General features: G+C 40.5%; 2 protein-coding genes across 3 annotated transcripts in view; both read left to right on the forward strand.

Moving 5' to 3' along the window:
- LOC144769161 (echinoidin-like) overlaps positions 1-26,008 on the forward strand; it is a 659,546-nt gene that overhangs the window by 415,941 nt on the left and 217,597 nt on the right. The window lies entirely within an intron of this gene.
- The window catches only part of LOC144769148 (alpha-N-acetylgalactosamine-specific lectin-like), a 59,014-nt gene that overhangs the window by 3,734 nt on the left and 29,272 nt on the right, over positions 1-26,008 (forward strand). For both annotated transcript variants that reach the window (XM_078653157.1, XM_078653163.1), the window contains exons 2-4: positions 4,393-4,440; positions 12,329-12,486; positions 25,745-25,885. In XM_078653157.1, the coding sequence (XP_078509283.1) occupies positions 4,398-4,440; positions 12,329-12,486; positions 25,745-25,885 (342 nt within the window). In that variant the 5' untranslated portion in view covers positions 4,393-4,397. The remainder of the gene's footprint in view (positions 1-4,392; positions 4,441-12,328; positions 12,487-25,744; positions 25,886-26,008) is intronic.

Genomic DNA, 26,008 nt, shown 5'->3' on the forward strand with positions numbered 1-26,008 from the left:
TAAAAGTAGGACATGTACTTTTAAGTTTTACATGTCTTGGCAGCGAAAACCTCCAAAGTCGTTTTTCACCATTTTATAAGAGTGATCTTCAATTGGGAAGAGATAAGACCCCCGAGTCTGGTGTCTCTGGAATCACAAAGCTACCTTGTGAGAAGTTGGCCGGGTATATGCTGCCCACTAATTAAAGTGGGCACCTTGCACCGTCCAAACGTGCCTTATTGATGATTAGGTCAAAGACAACCTTTGAAGAAAGCTATCCTAGTGGTAGCTGTAGAGAGCAGCCTTCAGACTAAGGGCCAGATGTAGGTCGGTCGGTAACGGCCGAAAATCTGTATTTTCGGCCGTTACCGACCGGTAATTCAGAAATGGTATGTAGGGCCCTGAATTTTACAGAATCGGTAAATTTACCGATCGGTAAATTTACCGATTCTGTAAAATACCGAATTGGTATTTTTACCGATTCGGTAAATTTGAGATGTAGGTGGGACTCTTCTGAGTCCCACAAGCCTTACAGAATCGGTATTTTACCATCAAATCCAATTTGATGGTAAAATATCGATTCCGGTGTGCATGCACATGTGTGCATGCACACCTCTGCCATATGACAGGCAGACCTGCCCTTGGGGCATGTATGCCTGCCACATGGCACCCGAGCCTATTTTTGGGGTGCCAGAGGGTGTCAAAGTGACACCCCCTGCACCCTTGCTAAAATCGGTAATTACCGCCCATAGGAATCAATAGGAAATACCGATTCGGTATTTCCAGATTCGGTAAATACCGAATCTTAAAGATTCGGTATTTACACATCTGGAAATACCTACATCTCCCCCCTTCATATTTACCACTTCTTAAATACCGAATCGGTAAAATTCGGTATTTAGGAAGTGGTAAATATGAATTACCTACATCGGGCCCTAAGTCTCAAACGAATGTAAAGTAGCTTGTTTTACCAGATTAGATCCTCCTGAATAACCAAATGAAAGGAGAACCACACAAGAGATATATAAGATATATGTTTTTATTACTAAACACTCTCTACTAACATCTTTATGAGATTAGAGCACAAAGCACACAATATTAAATCACTAGAACAACAGTAAATAGCACAATACACAGTGGCCTCCAGGGGGAGACCAAACTATATACTAAGAAAGTGGTATAACAACCACAGCTTAACTAGACAGAGTACTTAGAGCATGTAGAATAGCTGGGACCCCAAGAAACCACCCAAAGTAGTGACATAGAGGACCCATGGAGGACGAGTGCAGTGTGAGAACACAGGCGCGAGCTCCGTACAACTCTATGGGAAAGCCGCGGTTGGAAAAATAAAGATTAAGGACACTTCGGAGAGGACTTCAAGCAAACCCTTTGGAACATAGAAGGTTCTAAGGCCAGCACCATTATGAGTACTGGAGTACTTGTGTTACCTATTCCAGGGGAGCCTGGTGCATAGGTGTCAAGTGATGTCGGAAACCTTCGTCGTTTTCAATGGAGTGACTCAAAGAAGTGCCGCTGCCGGGAAGATGAAAAGTGTCCAGTGGAATCCTAGCTTGGATGTGAGGTGAAAAGAACCTGAAAGCAGAGGGGACAGAGTCGGGATCACTTCAGGGGGACCAGGGGCTCGGTAGACAAATGCCCACCACTGTCGGGTGCTTCAGGTGAGATGATGGGGAGCTTAACTCTGCAGGCATGGGGACCAGGAGACGTTGATGACAACCAAAGTCCGGAGGTGAGCTGTCCAATGAAGGATGTCGAGTGCTGAGGGGTCAGCGTCCAGATTTACCACCAACAAGCCTTGGCAAATGCAACCCATGGAGGCAGAGAAAAGCAGGTCCGGTGTGGACCAGTAACGTCCAGGGAACTCTCCAAGCTATGGGGAGTCAGGGCACATCTGGCGCAACCAAGAAAGCCCAAGAGAAGTCAAAGTTACCTTCACAGAGACCCACAGGCCGACAGACCAGGGATCGTGAAGGTACCTCATGCTAAATCACAAAATACCAGCCCACTGAACCCTTGTGGAGTGTAGGCCGAAAATCCTCAGTGCAATTACTGCTCAGTATCAGGACTACACGTAGCCTAAAGCACTGCCTCAGAGATTTCCAAAAAGCATATGCTGCTGCAAAAGCACACTGTGCACAGGGGTTCGGGTTGCACGGTCCCCACGAGGGATACTGGTTTCAGAATTGCTGATAGGGCAGATCAAGATAAGGGATGCTGACGAACCTATCTCCTGTGTTGTAGAAATCTTTGAAGTCCTCAGGAGCTCGGGAGATGCAAACTGGTCAGATGCCTAAAGGTGCCTGCAGTGCAGGGGAGAAACTCCTTCACTCCAAGGGAGAATCTCCAGTCATCCAGTGTAGTGTAGATCATCGAAGTACTTGCTTTATGCTTACAGAGTTTAGTACAGGTAAAATCTAAAGTCCTGTAGTCAGGGTTCCTTCTTTATACCCAAGGAAGGGGTGGGACAAACTCTGGGGACCCACCTATGGGAGGGCCAGGACAGAGGGGTGGTTAAAGATATGTCCTTTGTCCACTTTCGCACCAGAGCAGGAGCAAATGGCTCCTGCAACGGGTTTGAACTGGGCTATGTACAGGGACACCAAATGTGCCCCCAGTGCAGACTTCAAACAGTCTCAAAGTGCACTCACCCAGCCCCAATACCCTAAATCCTGTCTGTGAGGTGGTCACACCTCCTATGATAGGAAACCTATTGGCAAGCCTTCCCCTGCTCGAGCTTGGCTCAGCAGCTGGAGGGCAGAATCGTGTCTGTGGCTGGCAGCATACGTTTGTGATGCAGATGTAGAGAAAGCTGGTACCAGGTGTACCAGTGTGTCGCATAATGTCCCTTTAGGAGGGTGGAATTACACTTCCCCGCCGGTTATTGGCGGGGAGGTATGAGGCCAAGGTGTTTGACACCTAACACAACATGTTTCCAAGCAGCCGTTTTAACATTAGCATTTACTGCAAGGTCATAATGCACTTAAATATATATGGTTTTCTGCATCACAAACAACCCCGGAAAATAGGTCCGAAGGCTGCAGAGGAGCTCTGCTCATGCAGGAGCACCCTCTCACATAAAACCCAGCACCCTGCCGTCAGGATTGATAAGGTTGGCCATGGGGGTGACTGATAGGATCATATGTGCAGTGATAGATATAGTGAACCTATATATAAGTAAGGGGCGCATTTACCACCTTACACAGGCTGCAGTAAGAAACCTGTGGTGTCAGATTGAATGGTCTCTCAGGGGTGGCACAATACATGCTGCAGCCCCTGGGAGGCCTCTGGGGTACCTATGCCCTAGGTACATAGTGTACCATATACTAGGGACTGATAAGGGTACCCTAGTATCCAATCTGGAGTGTAACTAAAGTACATGCAATCAATTTAGAGGAGAAAGCAGCTTGACTGGGTCCTGGATAGCAGGATCCAAGTCAGTCAAAGTCGAAAACAGTAAACATCAGCAAAATGTGGGGATAACTATAAGAAGCAGATCCTACTCTCCTACATACCTTACCTCCTCTTCTATCACCACTTCAAGTTACCACACCTCTTCTACTACCATTCAAGCTACCATACCTCCTCTTCTACCACCTCTGACAATTGTTCTTTCGATTCATATTTTTGTTTAGCTCTTAGCCTGCAGTCACTCTCCACACTTCTCATGTCTTGATTTGTCTGCCCTCTTTCTTATAGTTTTCTTGAGACTGATCCCAGCCTTAAAAGGGCTGTTTCTTTTATGAACCATTTGCTGGAAGCTGGCTAAAAGGAGCTTTCGCCACAGAATTGTCTTCAACCCAAAAAGGGCAAACTGAACCTTTCCTGCTCCAAGTATCAAAGCTCACACATATAAGCCTTATCTTCCCTAAGGGCTGATTCTGCGGATGAGGTAATAAATGACCATGCACAGACGTTTGCTGAGGCAGTGCAGACATTTAAAAGATAAGAGCCCAGGTTTACACCAGAGAAACATGGTCGTCATTTAGAGCCCAGGGTAGCACATACTACACCTGCCTTGCCCTTAGCTATCCACGACACTGTATTAGCTACCCCTGTTCTCACGGTCACTCAAAAGCATAGGCACAAAAAGTGAACAGGGCTCTAAAAGGCCTCACTCTGGTTTCCTGTTCTTGTCCTTCCTAAAACTACCCTATAATGCAAAACAAATTTGAACTGGGCGCCTTTCTGAATAGCTCAGAACATGACATTGCCATTTAAGTGCTAGGGGCTTATTTACAAGCCCCTTGCGCCACTGGTTTGTCACTTTTCCAATGTTAACAATGATGCAAAAGTGGTGCAAGAGGCTTGTAAATAAGCCCCTAGGTTTTTATTGTGCAGTACAGCAAAACCATAACAAATAACTAATGTCTTTCCTATATTTTTCCTTTTCAGAAACCATGATGACATTTATCCTGCTACTTAGTTTCTTGGCTGTGGGAGGTTTGTTACACTTTTTAAAATGTAGCTTATTTTCTATCAAGTGATTTGTTAAATGAAATATTTGCATCATTCAAGTACAACAGTATTTAAGCAGTTACTATCTGTCAGACTGTGGGGCGCTGCTGACAGGGAGGGTGTCTCAATTCTTCACCCTTGGGTTGGGTGTCTCTTCTAGTGAGCTATGAAGTCTGGTGCAGCTAGTGCCCTGGAGACAGTGTTTATACTGTGTCATTGGGAGTGAGAGGGGGGAGTCAATGATGGAGCATATCTGCCTTCAGAGGGGCCCCATTCAGCCTACAACCTATGGATATCTGTGAGATATCAAAACCTGTTGTACCACACATCACGTTCTGTAGGGGGCCCTATCGTTTCACGTTATACAACTGACCAGTCTTATCTGTAGCAGGCGTATAATGCACTTGGAGCTTAGATTTAGGTATTAAGGTCTAGTCCTGCGTCTGCCAAACCAGTGATTCCAAGTTCTGGCTCACCACAGAAAAAGAACTCCAGAGTGGGGTTGTTGGTGGTCAAACATATTCGTCTTACAACAAAGGTCCTGGAAAGTCATCTATGCGGGACATCTTTAATCTCTTTTTACAGGCCCTAGGATTTATCTGCCCATTCTTGTTACCTCACCTCTTCATCCCTTCTAACTTTTGATTGGTAGAGCTACATGCAGATACTGTCTTTCTATTCAAGGAAAAGACTGCCAGTCACACAAATGCTTGCTCATGCAGTCAGGCCGGAAGTGAGGCTCTCATCTTGGCCAATGACAGACATGCACTTGTCATGTCGTTGGAGGGAGGCTGAGCAATCACTGTCCTTACGCATGCAGTGTGAATGTAATAGAGAAAGATGGCAGCATTACCCGTGAAGAGTGCAGAGTTTTGCTCTTACGCTTGCACAGTCAAGTACTCCCTCAACTGCTTAATGCCTGATTGCTTAATTAGTAAAAGATTGAGTGCCGGTGCCAAAAGCTCTGCCCAGAAGCCCGCTGTCAGTGCAATTAAGTGTTGGTGCACTGAATATCAAGGCTCTATGGTCTCCAATCCAATTCATCCCTTTTTAATGCACTACCAGACACTCCCTGCCCCTTCATTCCACCATTGCAGGTTCCAGCTTTCTTCCTTAAAAACTTTGTTTTTGTCTTGCTCTTCATTCTGCCGTTCCGATTTGGGTATGTTTGCCTTTCTTGCTCTCAGGCAATTATGTGATGTGGGAAAAATAAGTGTCAGTACCCAAAAATGAATGCTTGTTCCACACACCTGTAACCACTGGCTCTAATTAAGCACAGCCTGAATCGACCTACTAGCCTCAGACAGGAACAGAGGAGGCAGGCACCAACGTCAGATAATCATATTTTGTCAGTCATGTCAGATTTTGATAGCCCCTACTGCTGCCTTGTTCCCTTTCAGCTGGAAGTGAAGATTCTTGAGAGCCTCTCTGTAGTGTAGTTCCTATATTCCCAATAGGCTATGCGCATTGGAATAATATATCCTATAGATTAGATGCCGGACTGAGGTCGACTAGGTCTCTATCGAATATATTAAACTTTATTGTGAGTGCCAGCTAGCTCAGAGGTCACTAGAAACTTTCTCGAATTCACAAGAAGGGATTAGTTTCTGACAACCACATAAACATGACAAATTTGTTTCCCAAGAATAAGAAATGTATCTCTAGAATCGTGGAAACAATAGATAAGTATTTCACTCAGTCAATTGTGCATGCTTCGTTTTAACAACGTTGCAGAGAAATAGAGAGATGGGCGTTTTCAATAAAAGGTTTATTGAACAGTCTTCTTTCTCATGCAAGAGAAGTAAACTGCTACAACCGTTAAGCAGACTGCAAAGTATAATGCGTACAGCGAGAATAGTATTATAAAATAATACTGTAAAAGCATTGTATGGTTTCTAAGCCGTATAAAAATACATACATAAATAACAATGACTAAAAATACTCAACTGGTGCTTCTAAATACACCTACCCCAATGTACCTAACCTAAGTCTAATACACAGGAAGAAGTAAATATTGTGTAGCATAGGTTTAGTTGTTTTTGCCAAGAATCTACCAAAGGTTTCTCTAGGTTCTAATCAGCTCCATACCTTAGTTTAGAATGAAGGAGGTCTGGTATCTCTGTCTCGGGACTCGATTTCCCAACACCCAGCAAGGGGAGCTTGGAAACACTGGACCTGGATACTCGGCGAAAGAAAGCAGTCTCTGGATCAGTGCGTCAGCTGGAGGATCAGCTACCTTCGGCACTTGCTGTAGCGAGCTGCGTCAGGCAAGTAGATAGTCGAACTGCTTCGAACCACCCTGTCATGCTAGAGCAAGTGAAGGTATATTTATACCTTGAAGTTGTCTAGGAATGCCATAGTTTGACATAAGTCAGGCATATAAAGTCAGGAAAGTACCCCTAGGGAATAGACGTTCTTTGCTAAGTACATGAATTCTTGGACAAATCAATATTCAAGCAAGGGAAGGTCCCTGATTGCTTAAGCCGTTTTCCCAAGAAATTGTTGTGACGTTTGGTACGGGTGGAAGTAACCATGCCTGTATTTGGTCTGCATTGGTTATGTCTAAATAAGGGCTTGATTTCTATGCCTATATTAGGGCAATGTGAATTGAACCTATATAAGGGTATGAATTGGGGAAATTCACTCGGAGCCTAAAACGCCACACAACACCTCTAAGTCCTTGGAACCGTTTCCTGTTTAAGCAGAGTGGGTTCGACGCTGGCCCTCACATTTTAAAACTACCGGATCACTCCTACCATCAAAATCTCTAATAGGTCAAAAAAAGGGAAACCATTTCACAACTTCGCCTACACCTAAATCAGACCGGTCCTGAGACCAGTCATTCATCATCCTGACCTGAATACCTTCTCTCCCACCCCCCTCCAACCCTTCCTCCCGGGCCTCTCTTATGCTCCTGAAGCCTCAGGTGCTCTGTAGAAATGTTTCTCTATTTTACAAATCAGCTGCTCCATAATAATCATTCTGAAAGAATGAAAACCCCTCGTCCCCCCTTTGAATCATATCTCCAATGAGCTTATGTGAGTGAAGCTCAACACATCCTAGAAGAGTTTCTTTCACCCTTCAAACCTCTGTAGTGTCAGTCATTGTACTCATTCATCATTTTACCATCCATAGACCCTTTCAACGTTCCATTCCATCGATGCATCAGTCACTCATAACAAGCTTTTTTTCAGTTGGTAGAAAACCATATATGCATAAAAGCAAAGACATACAAAGCCATGTATCATGTTTAAAATACCAAAGATGAGTCAATATACCACTAAAAGAAATTTCCACTAAAACATGCTCATAAAAATGTTGAAAATACCACAATATGCAAAAAGGTACAATTTAATTACGTCTCACTGGTAATCCATAAAGGTCGCCCCCACACACTTCTATCACCAGAGTATGATATTTAGTTATTTTCCCACCATTTTTCTCAGTCTACCAGCCACAGAGGTGAATTTATACACCCTCAAACAGGTGTATTGGGATGATCAGCAGTAGTTGATGCACAGCGAGCTGACATAACCTAACATTTTGGACCCTCAAGAGTGGGAGTGAAAACCTTTTCCTAGGAATAACATATAACTTGCAAAAGAAAAAGAAATTATGCCAGAGGTGGAGGGACCGTCCGCAGGGGCAGCGGAGGTCCCTCCCTGCAAATTAGGATGTGACCGCCACCCTGGTGGTGGCTTCTGCCGGCCCTGAGGATGCGGATTCACCACAATCGTAATCGGGCCCTAAGTGTGGTGGAAGGTGGATTTTAGTAAAGGTGAGTATGCACGTATCACTAGCAATAAGGTGACTAGTACAATATAAGGACCAGTAAAGGTTTTAATACATTAGCCTCTCGCTCATCCCTTGGTAGCTGGCTGCAAGCAGGCAGACTTAATGCAGGAGACAGGTATGTAGATAATTTAAAAACACCAATTAAGTAAATAAGTACGCCACATCACAATAAAAATCCCACACCAATTTATAAATATAGGAAATGTTTTTATCTTGAAAATGACACCAAAACGACAAAAATCCGATATAGGCAACCGGAAATATACATTTTTAGAGATTAAACACTTTCTAATTCTTAAAAACCTGGTTGGATATACTAAGCTGGTGGCCCTGGTCAAAATGTTACCTTCACACTTAGCAACTTTTCATGATGATTTTCTCTCGGCGGTGAGCAAGGCACTTCATCAAGCCGGATTCGCACCATGGCTTGACCCCACGTCGGGTCGGTCCACATATAGAGGTTTTTACAAAAGATGGTCCAAACTTCTGGAACATTTGCCTGTAGTTCCTCTTGAGGGTTCAAAGGGTTCAAAACACAAATTCAAAGGTCTGGAAACTCTGAGATAGTCCTTGGAAGTTTGGTGCTACAGTTCCAACAACGCATCTGGCCAAATCCTTAAATCCACTGGACACACCACAGACTGGGGACCTCTTGATGGAGATGGTGCAGGGAAGCTCTGATAATCTGTTGCTTTCAGGGAGTCTACTCCTTAATCAGCAGGAGCAGTCCTTCAGGTTGCAATCCTTTGGGGTAGAGACCAGGGTTCCAGCAGGGCAGTCCTTCTTCTCCTTGTAGAGTCAGGCAGCAAATCTACATAGTGTGGCATAGTCTTGCCCCACAAAGCACTGAAATTTAAAATTCAAAATGGAGAATTCCTCTCCAGGAGAGTTAGACCTGGCTAAACCTACTGCCGTGGTTAATTTCTGTTAACACTCCCCCTCCAGACCTTCAGGAAATTCCATTCTCGGGCCTGCCATCTGGCTGGGAGGTACCGGAAGAGGGGGTAGGCCTGGCTGTCATTCCTTACTGTCCTGATCTCTTTGAAGCCCAGTTTGAATTACCCATCCCTCGTCCTGACCTGCTTTCTGCAGTTATAAAGCTCCCCCCATCAGATATCCTCTTCTCTATGCAGGTCACTTATCACCTTGTCAAAACAGCCTGGCTAAGCATGTTAAGGCTGAATCATCATCAACATTGTTGAATTTACCATTACCAATATTTAATGTCCTTGAATGACATCTTTTTAGCTCCTTCCTAGCAATATTTATACTTCAATAAAATATTGTAGTATAAGCCTACGGAGCTAAATATCTACAATGGGGAAAATGAAATTGGCAGTGTTTCCTCCCCAGGGATTATCCCTTCTTATAGGTAAATGGCACCCCACCCCTGGGGCGCCTTGGAGAGATCTTAATTGTGAGTTATTTGTAAATATAAAGTAGATTACCTCTTGGGAAGTATCTTTAATTCCAAAGACAAATTTGCATAGAATTTACTTTTAAAAACAGTCTGCAAAGCAGTGCTGCCTATGATTGTAAGCACCACAGCAGTGCATCCTTCAGTGCAGGGACTCTCCTGAGTCCCTAAACCTCCCTGCCTTATTATATACTAGGGACTATAAGTCGTTTGAATTCCCCTTGCCTTAACTTAAAATATACTTGGGACTTACAGGGGTATTTCATTGCCAATTGTAATTATACCTAAATACCATTTTCTTTTAAATCAGAGCACTGGGCATGGACAGCAGAGCCCAGGGCATAGTCAGAGTCAGTTACCACCAGTATAAGTAAACAAGTGGGGGTGAACAGAGCCAAAAGGATGACTTTCTCACAAAGTGTATTCTGCGGAGACCTTGAGTCACAAGGACATGGGATGTGTTGTATTCATGAGAAGCTTTGCTAGGATAAGAGACAGGAAGTGCATTCTATTAAATCTAAACCATATCAAATAACATCTCTATGCATGCCGTGGGGGAAAATATACATACAGTTCCATCTGGGCCATAGTCACAAAGGGGATAAAGGCAGATTCTCTTTACTTCCCCAACTCACTGTTTTGTTTTTTCCACCAGCAAAAGGCAAGGAAATCTATCTTTAGTTGTTGTTTAGAGAAAAATATAATAGCTTGTCAACAATCTAAAAGCTCAGATCTACCTAGCAAGGGAAATTGGTCTTTCACATATCCTAACCAGGGTATACATTGGGACTTTTCCAAACTTAGACAATCTGTTACAATGTTCTGGTTTAAGGTCATTTCCTCGTTTGCCCACACTGAGGGCCAGAGCTTAAGTGGTGCCAGTTTAAATAAATATTCTAGGTTTAACAGACCTAGTTCCATGTGAGAAAGGAATAAGGGCAAGGATTTAGAAGAGCACAAACGCCGTTGACACACGTTTTAATTCGCCTGAAGAGTGGATGTGTCACAATAACCACACACCTCAGACCAATGGACCATAGCAGAGTAACATAGCCGAGCAATACTGAGCCATATAGATTTTTCTTTTGGCATCCATCGGCCTGTGCAAAATGCTTGGCAAGGGAATGAAGAAGGTTGTGGTTCACTTGTAGAACAAATGCACAAGGATGTGGTGGGCTGTATTAGGTATGGCACTTATGGAATGTACCAACCCCGTTAAAATGAGGCGAGGTTAAAGCGAGGGTGTGTGCTGGCTCTTTTCCTTATTGTTTATATCTAAATGATCTGGAGACCTCGCTGAAACTAGGCGAGACAGACACTCTCAGGGTGGACCCGAGTAGACTCCCTGCTTTGCTTTATGTTGATTGTGTCCTGGGCCCATATTATGCAAACAGCACATTTTCGTTCATTGCAGCGGATGCAACTTTAAAAAGGAGCGCCCAGCGCACTGAAGGGAAGTGCGCTGCATTATGGTGAATGCGCTGCTCCCAGGGCAGGTGCTAACTCGTGCTGCCCTGGGGAAGCACTTTCACATGAAACACAGAGCAGCTCCTTTACAGCTGCTCTGTGTTTTCACTGTGCAGGCGGCACCCGCCTGCACCTTCTAAGGGGATTAGAGATCCTTTTGCAGGTGGGTGCAGTCAGTGATTTCACCCTCCTGCAAGGGGATGTCTGGGGGGTCTATGAGACTCTTTTTCACCCACCAGAGGTGTGCCATCAGGGGCGAGTGACAGTGCTTCACTTTGAGGTGGCGCACTGTCAGTGCGCCTCCTGAAGGCTTTTTTGCCTCGGCGTCCACGTCGGTATTACAGCATGGACGAGGAGGCAAGGCATGCCACTATGCAAATTAGGGATTTCCCCTGCAGATAGTGCTGACACTTTATGTGCGCCAACGCTAATCTGTGTTACAGAAGGGGTTGCACAAGCATCTGTGGCCCCTTCTGTAATACCAGAGTGCCCCGTGGGCATAAATGCCCATTGGGACCCCGAGGCCTTCTGTATAATGCTGCCCCTGATGTTCAGGACAAAGGTGAGCTTACAATTCTTGTTAAACAGATTTGTTTCCTACATGAGCGAACTGGTACATCAGATAAATATTGCTAAATCTCACACCATCAATGTACCATTTGCCTGTCAGTAAGAAAGTGGATTATTACTTGGGTTGGATGCTTTTCCACCCCATGAAATAATCTTGCTGCTAACACAATGCAACTCAACCCAAGCATTAAAGCAAGGAAAGAATAGAGATTACATTCTGTGTAGCAATTCCTTCAATCATAACCTCGTTCAATTATGAAGGGTTCTTGTCAATGTTTGCTGTTTGTGGAGAAAGAAGTCGTCATTAAAAAAAGACATCAAATCTTTGTTGAACAAATGGCCAATTCTATAATACCAGGAGAAATGCTTGGGAGATAGTGAACGTTACTTTGGATTTTAACAGATTTAATTAAATGTGTAACTTGTTAATATTTTGACGTGTGGATGAGTGCTGATTAATCTGTTTTTAAATGGATATGATGCAACAATAATGTGGATTTAAGGAAGAGGCTTCGGTTGGTATTTTATATTTTCCCATTACTGAATTAAAATGTTTACTGTTGAAGAGTGTTGTTCTATAACATAAGACCCTCCCTATCTCCTTTGTATTTTGAATTTTACTAGGTAACTGTCAGAGCACAACCACGCAGACACAAACTTCAAAAATAAATGCCAATGAAAGGTGTCTCTGTGTTCAAGGCTCGTGTGATTATGGATGGGTGCAGTATAAGAATGCTTGCTACAAGCGATTCAATGGCATAGTGTCTTGGCCGGAAGCAGAGGTAAGAGTTCCATGCATGCTCTAATAAATACAAAGGCTCTTATTTACTAATGTTTTACATGGATTCTTGCTAGATGAATTTACTAACCAATTTAAAGGCCCACAGAGGCAATGCTAAATTACCTAACGGTGCAAACTTTAGTAAAAAAGAGCCATCTATTGAGGATGATGATCGATGCTGATCACATCTCCATGTCCTTTATGTAATGCCATGTAACCTATTCCATTGCTATAATTATGTTTTATTAATAACTAGCTTACCGGACGCGCGTTGCTGCGATCTCCGAAGAAAGGAAATTCAAGGAAACTCGTTATGATAACATTCAATTTACATTGTGTCATTTTTATTGAAACTTATTCATTTTAATATGGAAAACATTTCAAAGTGTCATTTTAATTCTCTTTATTTATTCAAGTGCGTGTGGAGACACGATTTTTTGTTTTTCCGTCTGGTGTGCTCATCAGTATTCGAAAGATTATGAGGGCCTAGGGGGGGCCGATATTAAAAAAAATGTTATGCCAGAAAACTGCGCGGGAGTGTATTCAACAACTTCCCAAAGTTTCCTGGCGATCGGATGAATGGTGTTTTAATTCTATTTATTTATTCGAGTGCTTGTGAATACACGATTTGTTGTTTTTCCGTCTGGTGCGTACATCAATATTCGAAAGATTATGAGGTCCCTGGGGGGGCCGATATTTAAAAAACAAATTATGCCAGAAACGTTTGCGGGAGTGTACTCAACAACTTCCCAAAGTTTCATGGCGATCGGATGAATGGTGTAGTAATGCATAAAGGACAAACAGACAGACAGACATACTTTCGTTTTTATATATATAGATGATGACAGTTTATGAAAGTTTTATCTGCATTCCAAGTATGCATATTAGTGATGCCTACCTCTGCCATTAGAATCTTAAGATTTATGAGACCCATTCAATATGTGGTGTATAGGGATAATTTTTATACATGTTCCCAAGCTACTGTCATGAAGACAACAGTGTTTCAGCACCTTTAGGCTAATCTCTAAATTCCATGCAATTAAACTTTGTTGGCGCCTGAGGAATAAAGAGGAATTGACAACATCCGCAAGTTCAATTTAAAGGGTAACCCATTTGGCTACACACTGAAAACCTAAGTTGATAGATGAGGTTAAATGTGTGTTTATTACAAATCCAAAGCCAGATTAACATACACAAAACCTCGGAAATATATTGTAAAACTACAAAATAGATACCAGCAGACCAAATTGTACGACAAAGTTCAGTCTCAATAGCATGAAGAATACAAGAATTTCAGTAACAGCCTTAGCATTTCAGAAGATAAGGAAAATAATTCGATGGTCAGGATACGATATGAGGTCATCTTGCCAATTATGCATGCAGATATCTAGATAATCTAAACTAAATCTAACCTAGACAACAATAATTGGGATTACCAAAATCGTGATCAAGTAAGGTAGGGGAGACGCGCGAGCGCGCAATCCAACATGGCAGCTGCCCTCTGAGCTCCGTCGCGTATAAAGCCCGTTTTTTCATTTAAACTACGATTTTGTGTCGTCATTTTGGGGCAAATGAGGTTGCTACCATATTCAAGAGGATACCTACATTGTGAGGAGTTTTGGAGGTCCTTCGGAAGCCGGAAGTGCAGTTTCAAGCCCCCTGGCTCCTGCTCCCAGCCTTACAGTAAGGTACTGCCTGATCTGTCTGTCAGGGGGGCGGAGTGTTCATCAGGATAGGGTCTGCTGCACCAGTACTTTTGAGGATTGCTTAACAACTTTTTTTTTTATTTACTCTGATATTGCTCATTTGACTATAAATTCAGTTAATTTTAGATTTTTTCTCCTCAAAATGGAAAATAAAAATCCTGTTAACCATAAAAGGAGACAGCAAGTTTCACCTCCTGCAATAAAATCAAAAGTGGTGGAGTCATCTGAACCTTCACTTTCTTTAATTTTAGAAGAAATTCAAGCACTTCGTGTTAATACCAAGACTATTGCGACAGAAGTTAAAAATTTGCGAAAAGAAATGCAATGTTTGTCTATGAAAATCTCTGATAATTCCTTCAAGATTCAAGATAATAAAACTAAAGTGGATGCTTTTACCCCATCAGTGGCAAAAATACCTCCCATGTGTTCACAACTTTTGGATATGGAAAATCGTAATAGGCAGTACAACCATCGCATATTTAAATTGGCAGAAGTAGTTGAGGGATCTAATTGTTGATTATATTTTGAAAATCTGATTCCTGGTCTTTCTAATATCAAATTTTCATAAAAATGTGAAGTGGACAAAGCTCACAAAATCCCTTTTCATCGCAACCCTCAACATACCAATCGTAGACAAATAATATTTAAAGTTTTTCATCATGATCATTTGGTTCTGATTAGAAAAGCAGCAAGAGAAATTCCCTCACTGATGGTCAATGGCAATAAAATCTTCATTCATCAAGACTTTGCTAAAGAAACTGTTGGAATACGAAAGGAATTTACTGACCTTCACCCACAGTTAAGAAGTCTTGGATTCAAATACGGCCTTTTTGATCCATCTATATTGTGCATATGGAAAGATAACTTCTCCAAATCCTTTCACCGATCGGAAGAATTGCGACCTTTTCTTGATGAACAAGTACAACATTCAATGGACACCCATGACCTTACTACTTGACTCTTCTCCAGTATGATTTTTGCTGACAAATTTATAAGAATGTCATCAATTTATGGGCTCTAACGGTTCCGGCCATGCATGTAGAACATGTGCGCGTTTCACGGTTCTTATTTATGTGTTTTGTCTATATTTTTTTCTATGTTTTACTTACTCCTCTAACTTTTATATTTTCCGGAGCTACTCACTTTTTATCGTACGTGCTCATTCTTGCTATCCTCTTCTTACCCTTTTCTCTCTTCTTCTTCCATAATGGCTAATATTAAAGTAATGTTATTAAATGTAAAAGGTTTGCCCCATCCAGTTAAGCTTAATAACATTTTTGAATATTTAAATAGTTCCAATGCCGATTTTTGTTTTTTACAAGAAACTCATGTTGCTGATAAAATCTTAGATTATATGAAAAGAAAATGTGTTGACAATATTGTTTCTTCTCCTGCTAATGGTAAGAACAATGGTAGCTATACTATCTCATTGCCAAATTCTGAGTAAATTTACTGATACAGATGGGAATAATCTTGCCATTGAGGTGTTAAAAATTGGGAATGCCCCTTTAATTGTTGCTGGTGATTTTAATGTTATCTCTGATCCTCTATTAGATAGATTATCTAGCACAAAATTCCATCCCCCTAAGGTTTATTTTGCTTTTAAAACGTTTCTTCAAACTACTAAGTTGGTAGATATTTGGCGTCTCCATTTCCCTACAGAATTTTATTTTACTTTATTTTCAAATCCACACTTTTCCTATTCTAGAATTGATTATATATTAGATGGAGAATGAATTCTGGCACAGCTCTTAATGATCATAATAAGCCCAAATGTTTATCCACCAATAATGATTATTTCCAACTGAATCCTGAAGGTTCTACTTCTATGATTAATAGATGGGATGCTTTTAAAGTGTATATTAGAGGAGATACTATTTCTATTTTGGCCCACAAAAATAAGACTTTTAATGCAAATATTAAACGCTTAGAAAAACAAATAGCGAAATATGAACGACTCTTAATTACATCTAATGATCCACAATACAGGGATACGTTACAAAAGCTGCGTAAAAGAGCTGGCATTTAGATTTCTAAGGCCAAAGCTACATTTATTTTCAGCAACAAACATGGGAAACTCTTAGCAAATCATATCCGTATTAAAAAACATAAAACTCAAATCACTTCTATTCATGGCCCCAATGGAAAAATTGCTTTATCTCATAAGGATATCGTTAATGAATTTTGGATTTTTACTCTATATTATATAATAAACCTGATTTTAATGATGATTCTTTGGTAGATTCTTTCCTATCTTCATGTAATCTACCTATGATTTCTCAATCAGACAAACTTGGACTGGAATTACCCATTACTAAGGATGACATTTTGTCTGCTATAAAATCTCTCAAACTAAATAAATCTCCGGGTCCTGATGGTTTACCTGCAGAGTTATATAGAGAATTTCAATCCCAACTTTCACCTTTATTACTTCAACTTTTTACATTGTTTGGCTCATCAGGAATTACGTCTAGTTCTTTTACTGAGGCTTTAATTATTGTTCTTCCCAAACCAGACAAATACCCCACTCTTGTTTCTCATTATCGCCCCATTTCCTTAATAAATCTAGATTGTAACTTATATGCTAAAATATTGGCCACACGTTTATCCCCTGTATTAGATTCTATCCTACATCCAGATCAATCTGGGTTTATGAAAAATAGATATTCAGCTAATAATACGAAAACTTTGTTACATGTCATTGAACAAGGTCATACATTGATGAGCCCTTCAGGTGTTATGGCATTGGATGCTGAAAAAGCCTTTGATTAACTTCATTGGCAAATTTATCCATATGATTTCAGCTTTATATTTTGCTCCTACTGCTCATTTTTTTATTAATGGCCAAGTTTCAAATCAATTCTCCCTTTTTAGAGGTACACGTCAGGGGTGTCCTTTTCCCCACTATTGTTTTTAATCGGTATTGAGCCCTTTCTTGCCTCTATAAGAAAATGTGATACTATTAAAGGAATCAATGTTAAGGATGCTATTATTAAAACCTTAGCGTATGCCGATGATGTACTTTTATTTATCAGTGAACCATCAACCTCATTTCCTTCATTAATAGAAATAATAACAAAATATTCTATGCTGTCTGGATACAAATTAAATACTAACAAAACTGAATTATTTCCTTTAAATGTCTACTGTACTCCTGATATGATTCCCATGAATGAAATTTTTCGGCAAATGAATAAATTACAATATCTGTGTATTTTATTGTCTTCTTCTATAAAATCCACATTAACTTTAAACAGTAATTTTGTTATAAATTGCATTAAAGATTGTCTTCACTACATCTTTCATGGTGGGGTAGAATGGAATCTATTAAAATGAATGTTGCTCCTATATTTTTTTTACACCCTTGTCATGATTCCCACTCAATTTCCATTAAAATTGTATAAAGATGTTGATGAGCTTCTTTCCAAGTGTCTTTGGAATAACAAAGCACACCGTATTAGTTATAATAAATAAAAAATGTCTTAATGTAATGCTGTTTTTGTATCCCAGATTTTCTTCTTTATCATAAAGTGTTTATTTTAAAATAGAGTGCCATATGGTTTAATCAATCCTTTTTACATAATCCATCTACTTGGCTCCACATTGAAAAATACATTGTGAAACCTTTTCCCACCCACTCTGTTAACAATGTCTAACAAGTCTTCATTTTTCCATAAATCTATTATCCTCAAATCTACTATAATGATCTTCATTGATATAGATTAAATTTTTCAATGACCCATGTGTAGTACTGATGAATTATCTTTATGGTATAGCAATGTTATTAAATTGAATAGAAATATTAGTTTTTGGTTTTCATGGATTAAAGCTGGTATTTTTTATCTTGGAGATGTTTATTCTAATAACAATTTTATAACGTTTGAGAATTTACAAACAAAGTTTGATTTAGCTAATTCTGAACTTATAAAACATGACTATTTAAGTAATTTTTTTAAGATTCTTTTTTGCAAGCTATTCCATCTAATATTCAAGCTGATTTATCCATTTATATCCAAACTATATCAACGAGTGCTCATGGTGTTTCTATTTTATATAAAAAATTGTCCAATACTTTAAGTAGTAACATAAATATGATTACAACGTTCTGGAATAATGAATTATTGCTTTCCTTGTCTACTGATATATGAGAAAATATATGGCTTAGTAATATATCTGGATGGCTACCTGTTTCACTTTTTCAAGCTAATTCTTATATTTTACTTAATTGCTTATGTTCTCCAAAACGTTTATTTCAAGCTAAACGTCTTCAATCTGATACTTTTTGGCATTGTAATTTACACCCTGGCTCACTACAACATATGCTCTTTACTTTTCCCTTAATCTACAAATTTTGGACAAATGTTTGGGATATTATTAAATAGATTCTAAATATTCATGAAGACATATCATACAAATTGTTAATATGCAAATCTGTTACGTTATCTGAGGATTTAAATGATCTTGAATGCAAACTATTTCATTACTTAATCTCAGCTGAGCTAAAATCCATTACCTTCTGTTGCAAAGATGTTTCAAAGTTATCAGTTCATGCCTGGCGAACATGGGTTATTTTTACAAGAAGAGATGCACAGTTATCTTTGTCTGGGGTTTCTCATAATTCTATTTCTTATTATTCATTCTGGATTCCTGTTGATGTTTATTTATCAAATTAATGGTATATTTATTGCTTGTTCCACTTTTACTGTTCTTGTATTGTACTAATTGATCATGCATAGTAGCTCTGTTTATAAATGAGTACTACTTTGCTATTCAATGGTTCCCTCCTCCTTCTCCCCCTTTTTTTAGTTTATCTATGAATACGTCTAACCTCATAGCTACTGATTTGAATAAGAAAATATTGTGATTATATATTTTTCTAGATTTTTCGAATTATTATTCTTTTTTTGTATGTCTTTGCTTATTTTTTATTATGAAAATGTTTCAATAAAATATTTTGAACTCAAAATAGATCAAGTAAGGTAGGAAGGTATGAGCATTGTATAACTCCTGGAGAAGTTCTCCAAATTAAATAATTGTATATAGCATAAAGCCACACAACGGAGATATAGCAGGGAGGTCTGTACCTCTCCAAGTCTAATGGGAATCTGCCTAAACTGAGAATATGACCCTCTGTTAAACTCCACAGAACATTTGAGAGTCTTAAATCATGAGTCCCAGTACTTTTCCCCTTCTCACTGTGAAACTTGGTGCCCACCATTACTACTCCAATCTCCTAGTCTCTGCATCAGAAATTCTGTTGGATTTTTCCAGTCTTCAGATATCATGTGAATGGTGCTACTCCCTTTATTTGTTAGTGCCTCTCGTCCTTGCCAGTGTTCTTCTCTGAGCCTCACAATCTTGCATACACAATATGCCTTTCACTGACTAATGAATGCCTTGAGACTGCACCTGCATGGGAGAGAACATGCAAAGCAAACAACTTTCGCTTTGAAGGTAAAACGTTAAATCCAAATGCTTCAGGCCTTTGGTCAACCTGACATTGCAAAATACTTCAATGCACAATTGAATGCACGATATATAGTCATACAACAAATGCAGGGTACTATATAAATGAATATGTGAATGTATTTGAGCCAAAGAGTCACACAATCTACACAAATGCAGATATAAACGAAAACTGCAAATAGGTATTAATATGAAGAAAACATTAGTATACACACTCATGTAAGTGTCTAGGTTATACAGCGGTCAAGTGCACGACTTTACGTTAATGATAAAAAACACACAATTACATAGACCATCTGTACATATATATGGCATGGTAGAACATGAAAGGGTAGTGCCAAAATGATGCTGCTCCAGTAGAACCTTCTGTAAACAAGCATTGGCAATGACAATAGGTTTCAATTATAACAGGAAGTGCTTCCTGAGTCAATGATAAGATCAGGAGTGGTCCGCTTAAGAGCGGAGAGCCTATAATGCCGCTCTAAATTCACAGGCACCTAGCTGCCTGAGCTGATTTTTGCAGTGCTGAAGATGTCACAGCTCTGTGGGTGTGACCTTTTCAGCCTGGCAAAGTACTGGGAGGACCTCCTCTCATGATCAGGGGTAGCATTACTGATAGCCTCGCACCTGGTGGTTCTAAGCCCTGAAGTGCCCAAGGCAGAGCACCTTTCATTGTCACATTGTCACAAAATGGTGTGGGACTAGCAAGCTTCACTGATCCTATGCCACTCTGTGACAGATAGGGACTGCTGATTTCTCCATCCAATAAGTGACTACTGCAGCACCACTCCTGCAGGAGGCTCGAGGACAAGATCTCTGCTGCATCTGGTAAGTACATTTTATTTTAATGTTTGATGTGTGCCTGCATATGTGCATGTATGAAAGTATGTGGATTTGTGAGTGTGTGCGATGATATGTGTGTGCATGTGTGCTTGTGAATGGTGTGTGTATGTGTGCACACTTGTAAATGCATGTGGGTGTGAGTGTGCATGTAGATCGAAGGATGCGCACCCCCCAGCTTAAATTAACAGCAACCAGTGGATAAGATCACATACACCGTGTCACTCATCTGTGCACAGATACATTCATTCATCCACTGACTGACTCAGGTTTCATTCACGAATTCATGAATGCACAGTAAAACATACACACAAACGTCCAAAAGCACATAGAAGACAAATAAAAATTATATAGTAGAAGAAAAGAAAACAAAGTAGTCAGCTGCCATCCCTCAATGGACATGGACTTACAGAAAATCATCAGTAGACGCTACACTAAATACCTCAACAACAAACAACTCCTCAACACCTCTCAGTCTGCTTTCAGACCCAACCAAAGCATTGAAACCACCCTCATCGCCAACATAGATGGCATCCACATGACTCTGGATGGAGGTGACATGGCAGCACTCATCCTCCAGGACCTCACCACAGCATTTGGCCTAGTCTCCCACCCCATTCTTATGCAATGTGGAACCAACATCGGAATTAAAGAAAATGCAATCTGATGGATCTGCTCCTTCTTAACTGTAAGGTACTTGTCAGTCAGCCTGCACCGTAAACCTTGGATGCCTGTGACCTCATTTGCTTTGGGTGGCAGCACTTGAAGGACATGACTTACAGCAGGCAGACTCCAAGCTGCAGGGTTCAAGGTGGTTGGAGCCTTTTCTGTCCTTGAGGCTCTGATCAGAATGCCATCCAACTAGCCATTGGATGGTCTTGGTAGTCAAGATACAGTTCCAGTCCTTCTCACCCAGGCACCAGGGCAGCAGAGTAACTGGGCATCAGAGTAGCAGTCCTTCTTGCAGCAGAGTAGCACAGCAGTTCCTCTTCTGAGTCTTCTTCAGGTCCAGATGTTTACTGAAGAGTTGAATCTGAGGGTATTTATATTTGGTGTCAGATTTGAATTAGGAGAAGTTTCTAGAGGTTTCCACCCACTAAAGTGTTTGAAGTTTCCTTCCTCCCTGCCATTTCCCCAGCTTGTTTCGGGACGCAAAAGATGAGTGTTAAAATATTTGTGAGTGTGCTAGGCAGAACCTTTGTGATGTGCAAGTGTGTTAGTTGACTTCTCCTCCCCTCATCCTGACAGTAGTGACCAATCCCACTAACACCTATTCCTCCTTTCTCTCACTGTTTGGGAGCAATAAACAAAGATTAGCTGCCAGCAACACGTAGTCATGTGACCCAGAATATAGGCTGCAGGGACCAAATGTTTAGGACAAGAAACTGCCAACTTTCTAAAAGTAGCATTTTCGGAGTTGTGACTTGAAATCAGATTTTACTATTAAAAAGTGTTTTGGATTACAATTCTTAAGATAACAAACTCCACAACGCTACCTGATCGCAATTGAACCTTATCACTTATTAAATGTAATACATTAAGCAAACGTTATCCTATGGGAGAAGCAGGCCTTGCAGTATTGAAAACACAGTTTAGGGCCTTCCCTTGAGGTGACTTATATGCATTAAATAGGATAGGAAGTTTTAGGTCTGGCAAAATGTCTAATTTCCCAAGTTGAATTGGCAGGTAAAAACTGCCCACACAGGTTGCAGTAGCAGACTTGACTTAAATAGGTGGCACAATAAGCACTGCAGGCTCACTAATAGCCTTTAATTCACAGGCCACTTTACTAAGGATGTATAAGTACATTTAAAGTGCCAATTGGTTATAAACTAATTTTACCATGTTGAGGGGAGGGAGGACAAGCATGTTAGCACTGGTTAGCAGTGGGAAAGTGCTCTAGTTCCTAAGGCCAACAAAACTAAATTCAGCAGAAATGGGAGGGGTGAAGCCAAAAACTTTGGGGGAAGACCACCTAAAGGCTGACAGGCTTAACAGTAGATCCCTAAACATCACACTGTCTTTACATCTTCGAATGCTAAAGAATGTTGTGAATCCCTGCTGTACTAATCCAAGGTGGCTAACTCAATGCTTCTGTATATGGTGGCTATCTTGAAACGGTAAAATAATGGTATACTGTGAACAATATCATTACATGAAGGCTGTACAGCTTAGAAATAGCAGCCACAGAGGATTCAACACACCGCAAATGTAAAGAGTGGAAATCAGACGGCCCTGCAGGACTATCAGAGGGAGTACAAAAATTAAATAAAAGTAGCAGGAAAGGAATAAATAGACATATACAAGAAACAAGCCATAGCAAAGCCAATGGGTCTAAAGTTTGTGGCCTAGTGGTTTTGCTAATGCCTTTTCATGATGTCGCACAGTGCCGGGAGTGAGCAAAATACTGATGCTGTACAGTAGCAACAATCAAAGATACAATGATGCAACCACTGCTGATGATAGCATCACTTCTACTGCACGGTTATGTGTAATACCATATGCAAGCACTAGAGGAATGATGAGTGGGACATTTGCTTTCCTTATTTAATTACAAATCCAAGATGATGGATGCCACTTGGATTGGTAAATAAAAAAATAGGGATTTTAATTATTAAAAGATCTCCCTGTCAATATGTATGTTGATCTACTGCTGGAATGTAGAGTACTGAGCATGATAAGCACGTTAATGGTTGTCCAAAATGAAACATTTACTCAGCACATAGAAGAGGTCATGGTGGCACCATGGACTAATGCATCCACTCCAGAGATATATAGTTGACCTCATGGCTATAAGTCCAAATCTTGGCAGGTCAAGTTAACCTTTCCTTTTTTGAGGTTGATACAACTAGTACAATTGAGCTCGGGAACAATAATCATCTGGTGTTCAGCACCAAGATACGCTTCCGGGTGAATGAGTGTTTTATTAATACACATGGGATGTTATGTTATAAATATTTGTAGGAAATCCACATTTTCTGCGTGGTTGCTAGGCATAGTTACCTTGACTATAAGTTCAGAATATATGGTACACAGTGTACCCAGGGTCTGGAAGTTAAATACCACTGGTGGACTGCAGCACCTATTGTGCCGCCCACTACAGTGGAAGTGCAAACATGGCTTTAGGGCTACCAGTGTAGTCTGACTGTAGAAACTGTAAAAACTGCATTTCAACCTGTCAACCTAAACTCTTGACAGGTAAAAAGTCCTCTTTTAAATATGAATAGGTCATGGGTAGGCTTTGGGGCCAACAAGGTGGGGCTGGTGGTATTTAAAAGTAGAACATGTAGAAATGTAAGGCTAATATGTAATCACAGTGACTATAACCAAAACATAATTTTTTCACTTTTTTACAATGGCCGGATTAGCTGTCCTATTTAGAAAACCTGAGTTCAAAATAAAATGTTAATACTATATTTTAGGAATAGGACCAGCCACAAAAATGATTATACAACTGTAGTTATAGTTAATAAAAACCCAATTTAATGGTGAAGTAACATTTTTAATAAAGATAAGGAAATTTGATTTTTGGAAAATTACCTATGCCTTGCACAATAAGTCAATGAACCCACTAAATAGGTTGCCATGTCACAGAAGCAATGAGGATACTAGTAACATTCACTGCCTAACCCCATACTTCTGGAAATGTGGTTCCGAGATAGTGGTCTAATAAACCGTGGCTTCCTACAAAACAAAAGGACGTACTCACAGAGAGCAACTTATCAGTTTGCAACACTCATTTCTGTGGGACAAAGCCTGAATAAATGAAGAAATAAAAGGAAACAATTACAGCCCCCACTCCCCCCGCATGGATAATATGAAGTGCTGAGCTTTGAACTTCCTCCACACTGATCATGCAACACTCTCCGGTTGTAGCAGCAGAAATGATACACATGATGCTCACAATATCTACTAATGAACGTCTATCTCCCATACTATTCTGCCTCCCCAGTGCTTTGTCACATTGCCTGCATCCCTCCCTCCCCCCAAAGGGGCACCCAGCATTGTACTCTGGGTTGACTGCTAGTATCCACTTTCAGGGACCCTATCCAGCCTCCTATCTAAACATTTATTAAATATCTACAAATTCCACAAAAGATTCAATATTAATGGCCAAGAGAATGAGAGACCCTTTCCCACATCCCATGAGCACTGGATTAGTGTACTCTTCCATGTCACATCCTAATCCCAAAACACTGGGGGACTAGTAACACATTCATCTAGAAAACATTCAGACCTACAGCAGTACCTGTACCTCAGTAGCCTCAATAAACAGGCCTATCTGACCTGTTGACACTGTTCCTGTAGGCATGTGGAATCACACATATCATATCACTCATAGCATGTTGATTGTGTTGGGGATGTCTCTGCACTCACCGCTCACAGAAGCACCCCTGCCCAACCTATAATCACTCTTGCAATGTCCCTCCATAAGTTCAATACGTAAGGACATCCAAAGTATTTACCTTGAGGGAGTTTTATAAGCTGTAAGAACCAACTCACAGTGTCCAGGTATCTCATCGGCCTGGACTTTGTTCATGCATGCAAGAGTCACAGACCCAGGCAATCCTAGGGGTTTCCTGCACTCCTAGGCACAACAAATGTTTTTATGTTCCAATTGCAATAGGTGGCTTCCTACTGCTGTTCTGTGCTCACATGTGATGAAAATCTACAGAAGGGCTCTCAATCTTGGCCAAGAGGTGCGCTTTTCACTGCAGCTAAATGCATTCCTTGTTGAGGTGCCATGCATTCAGCTTTGCCGTCCTTTGCCTCAAGGAGGCATCCAGTGGCTGCCGCATGAGCGTGCCCACACAAACACTCAGGCTTTTTGATACAGAGTAGTAGATAACATTTTTTCCTCTAAACTATTCAAAATGTCTGTCTGTGCTGTACTATATGGAACACATGCAAAGTATGTCTAAAGGTAGCATTTTGTACTATATTTGTATCCTTCCAGTACAAAATCTTAGTTAGACATCTCACACAGAGCCTTGCATTATGATGCGAAAGTGTATATGAGGTACTTGGCTGCCTACAAATTCATCAGAGCTTTTGGAAGAGAACCCAATATCTTCATCAAAATGGTGCTGCTTCTCTTTCACTCTCCCACTCAACACAGCACATCTGCCTTCCTGGCTGATTATTAAAGTCAAAAATGATCATTGTATTATAACATAACACTACATTATAGAATTAGGTGCTGTCTGCAGTGTCTAATCTGATGTACATTTTGTTTGTCTTTTCAAGTCAACCTGTCTCTCCTACAATTCTCACTTGGCCTCCATTCACAGTCAAGAAGAAAATGATTTTATATTTGTTCTGATGGGAAAACCAGTGGATCCTTACAACAAAGGCGCCTACTGGATAGGAGTTCATGACAGCTTCAAGGCGAGTGACTTTCATTCTTCTTGATATGAATATTAGTCTGGTGTGTGCCAATCTTTATGTACATTTCAAATGTATTACATATATAGTTTTCTATGTTATGCTTGATAATTTATCCCTATTGGT

The sequence above is a fragment of the Lissotriton helveticus genome, chromosome 1_1, assembly GCF_964261635.1.
Source record: "Lissotriton helveticus chromosome 1_1, aLisHel1.1, whole genome shotgun sequence".
NCBI lineage: Eukaryota > Metazoa > Chordata > Amphibia > Caudata > Salamandridae > Lissotriton > Lissotriton helveticus.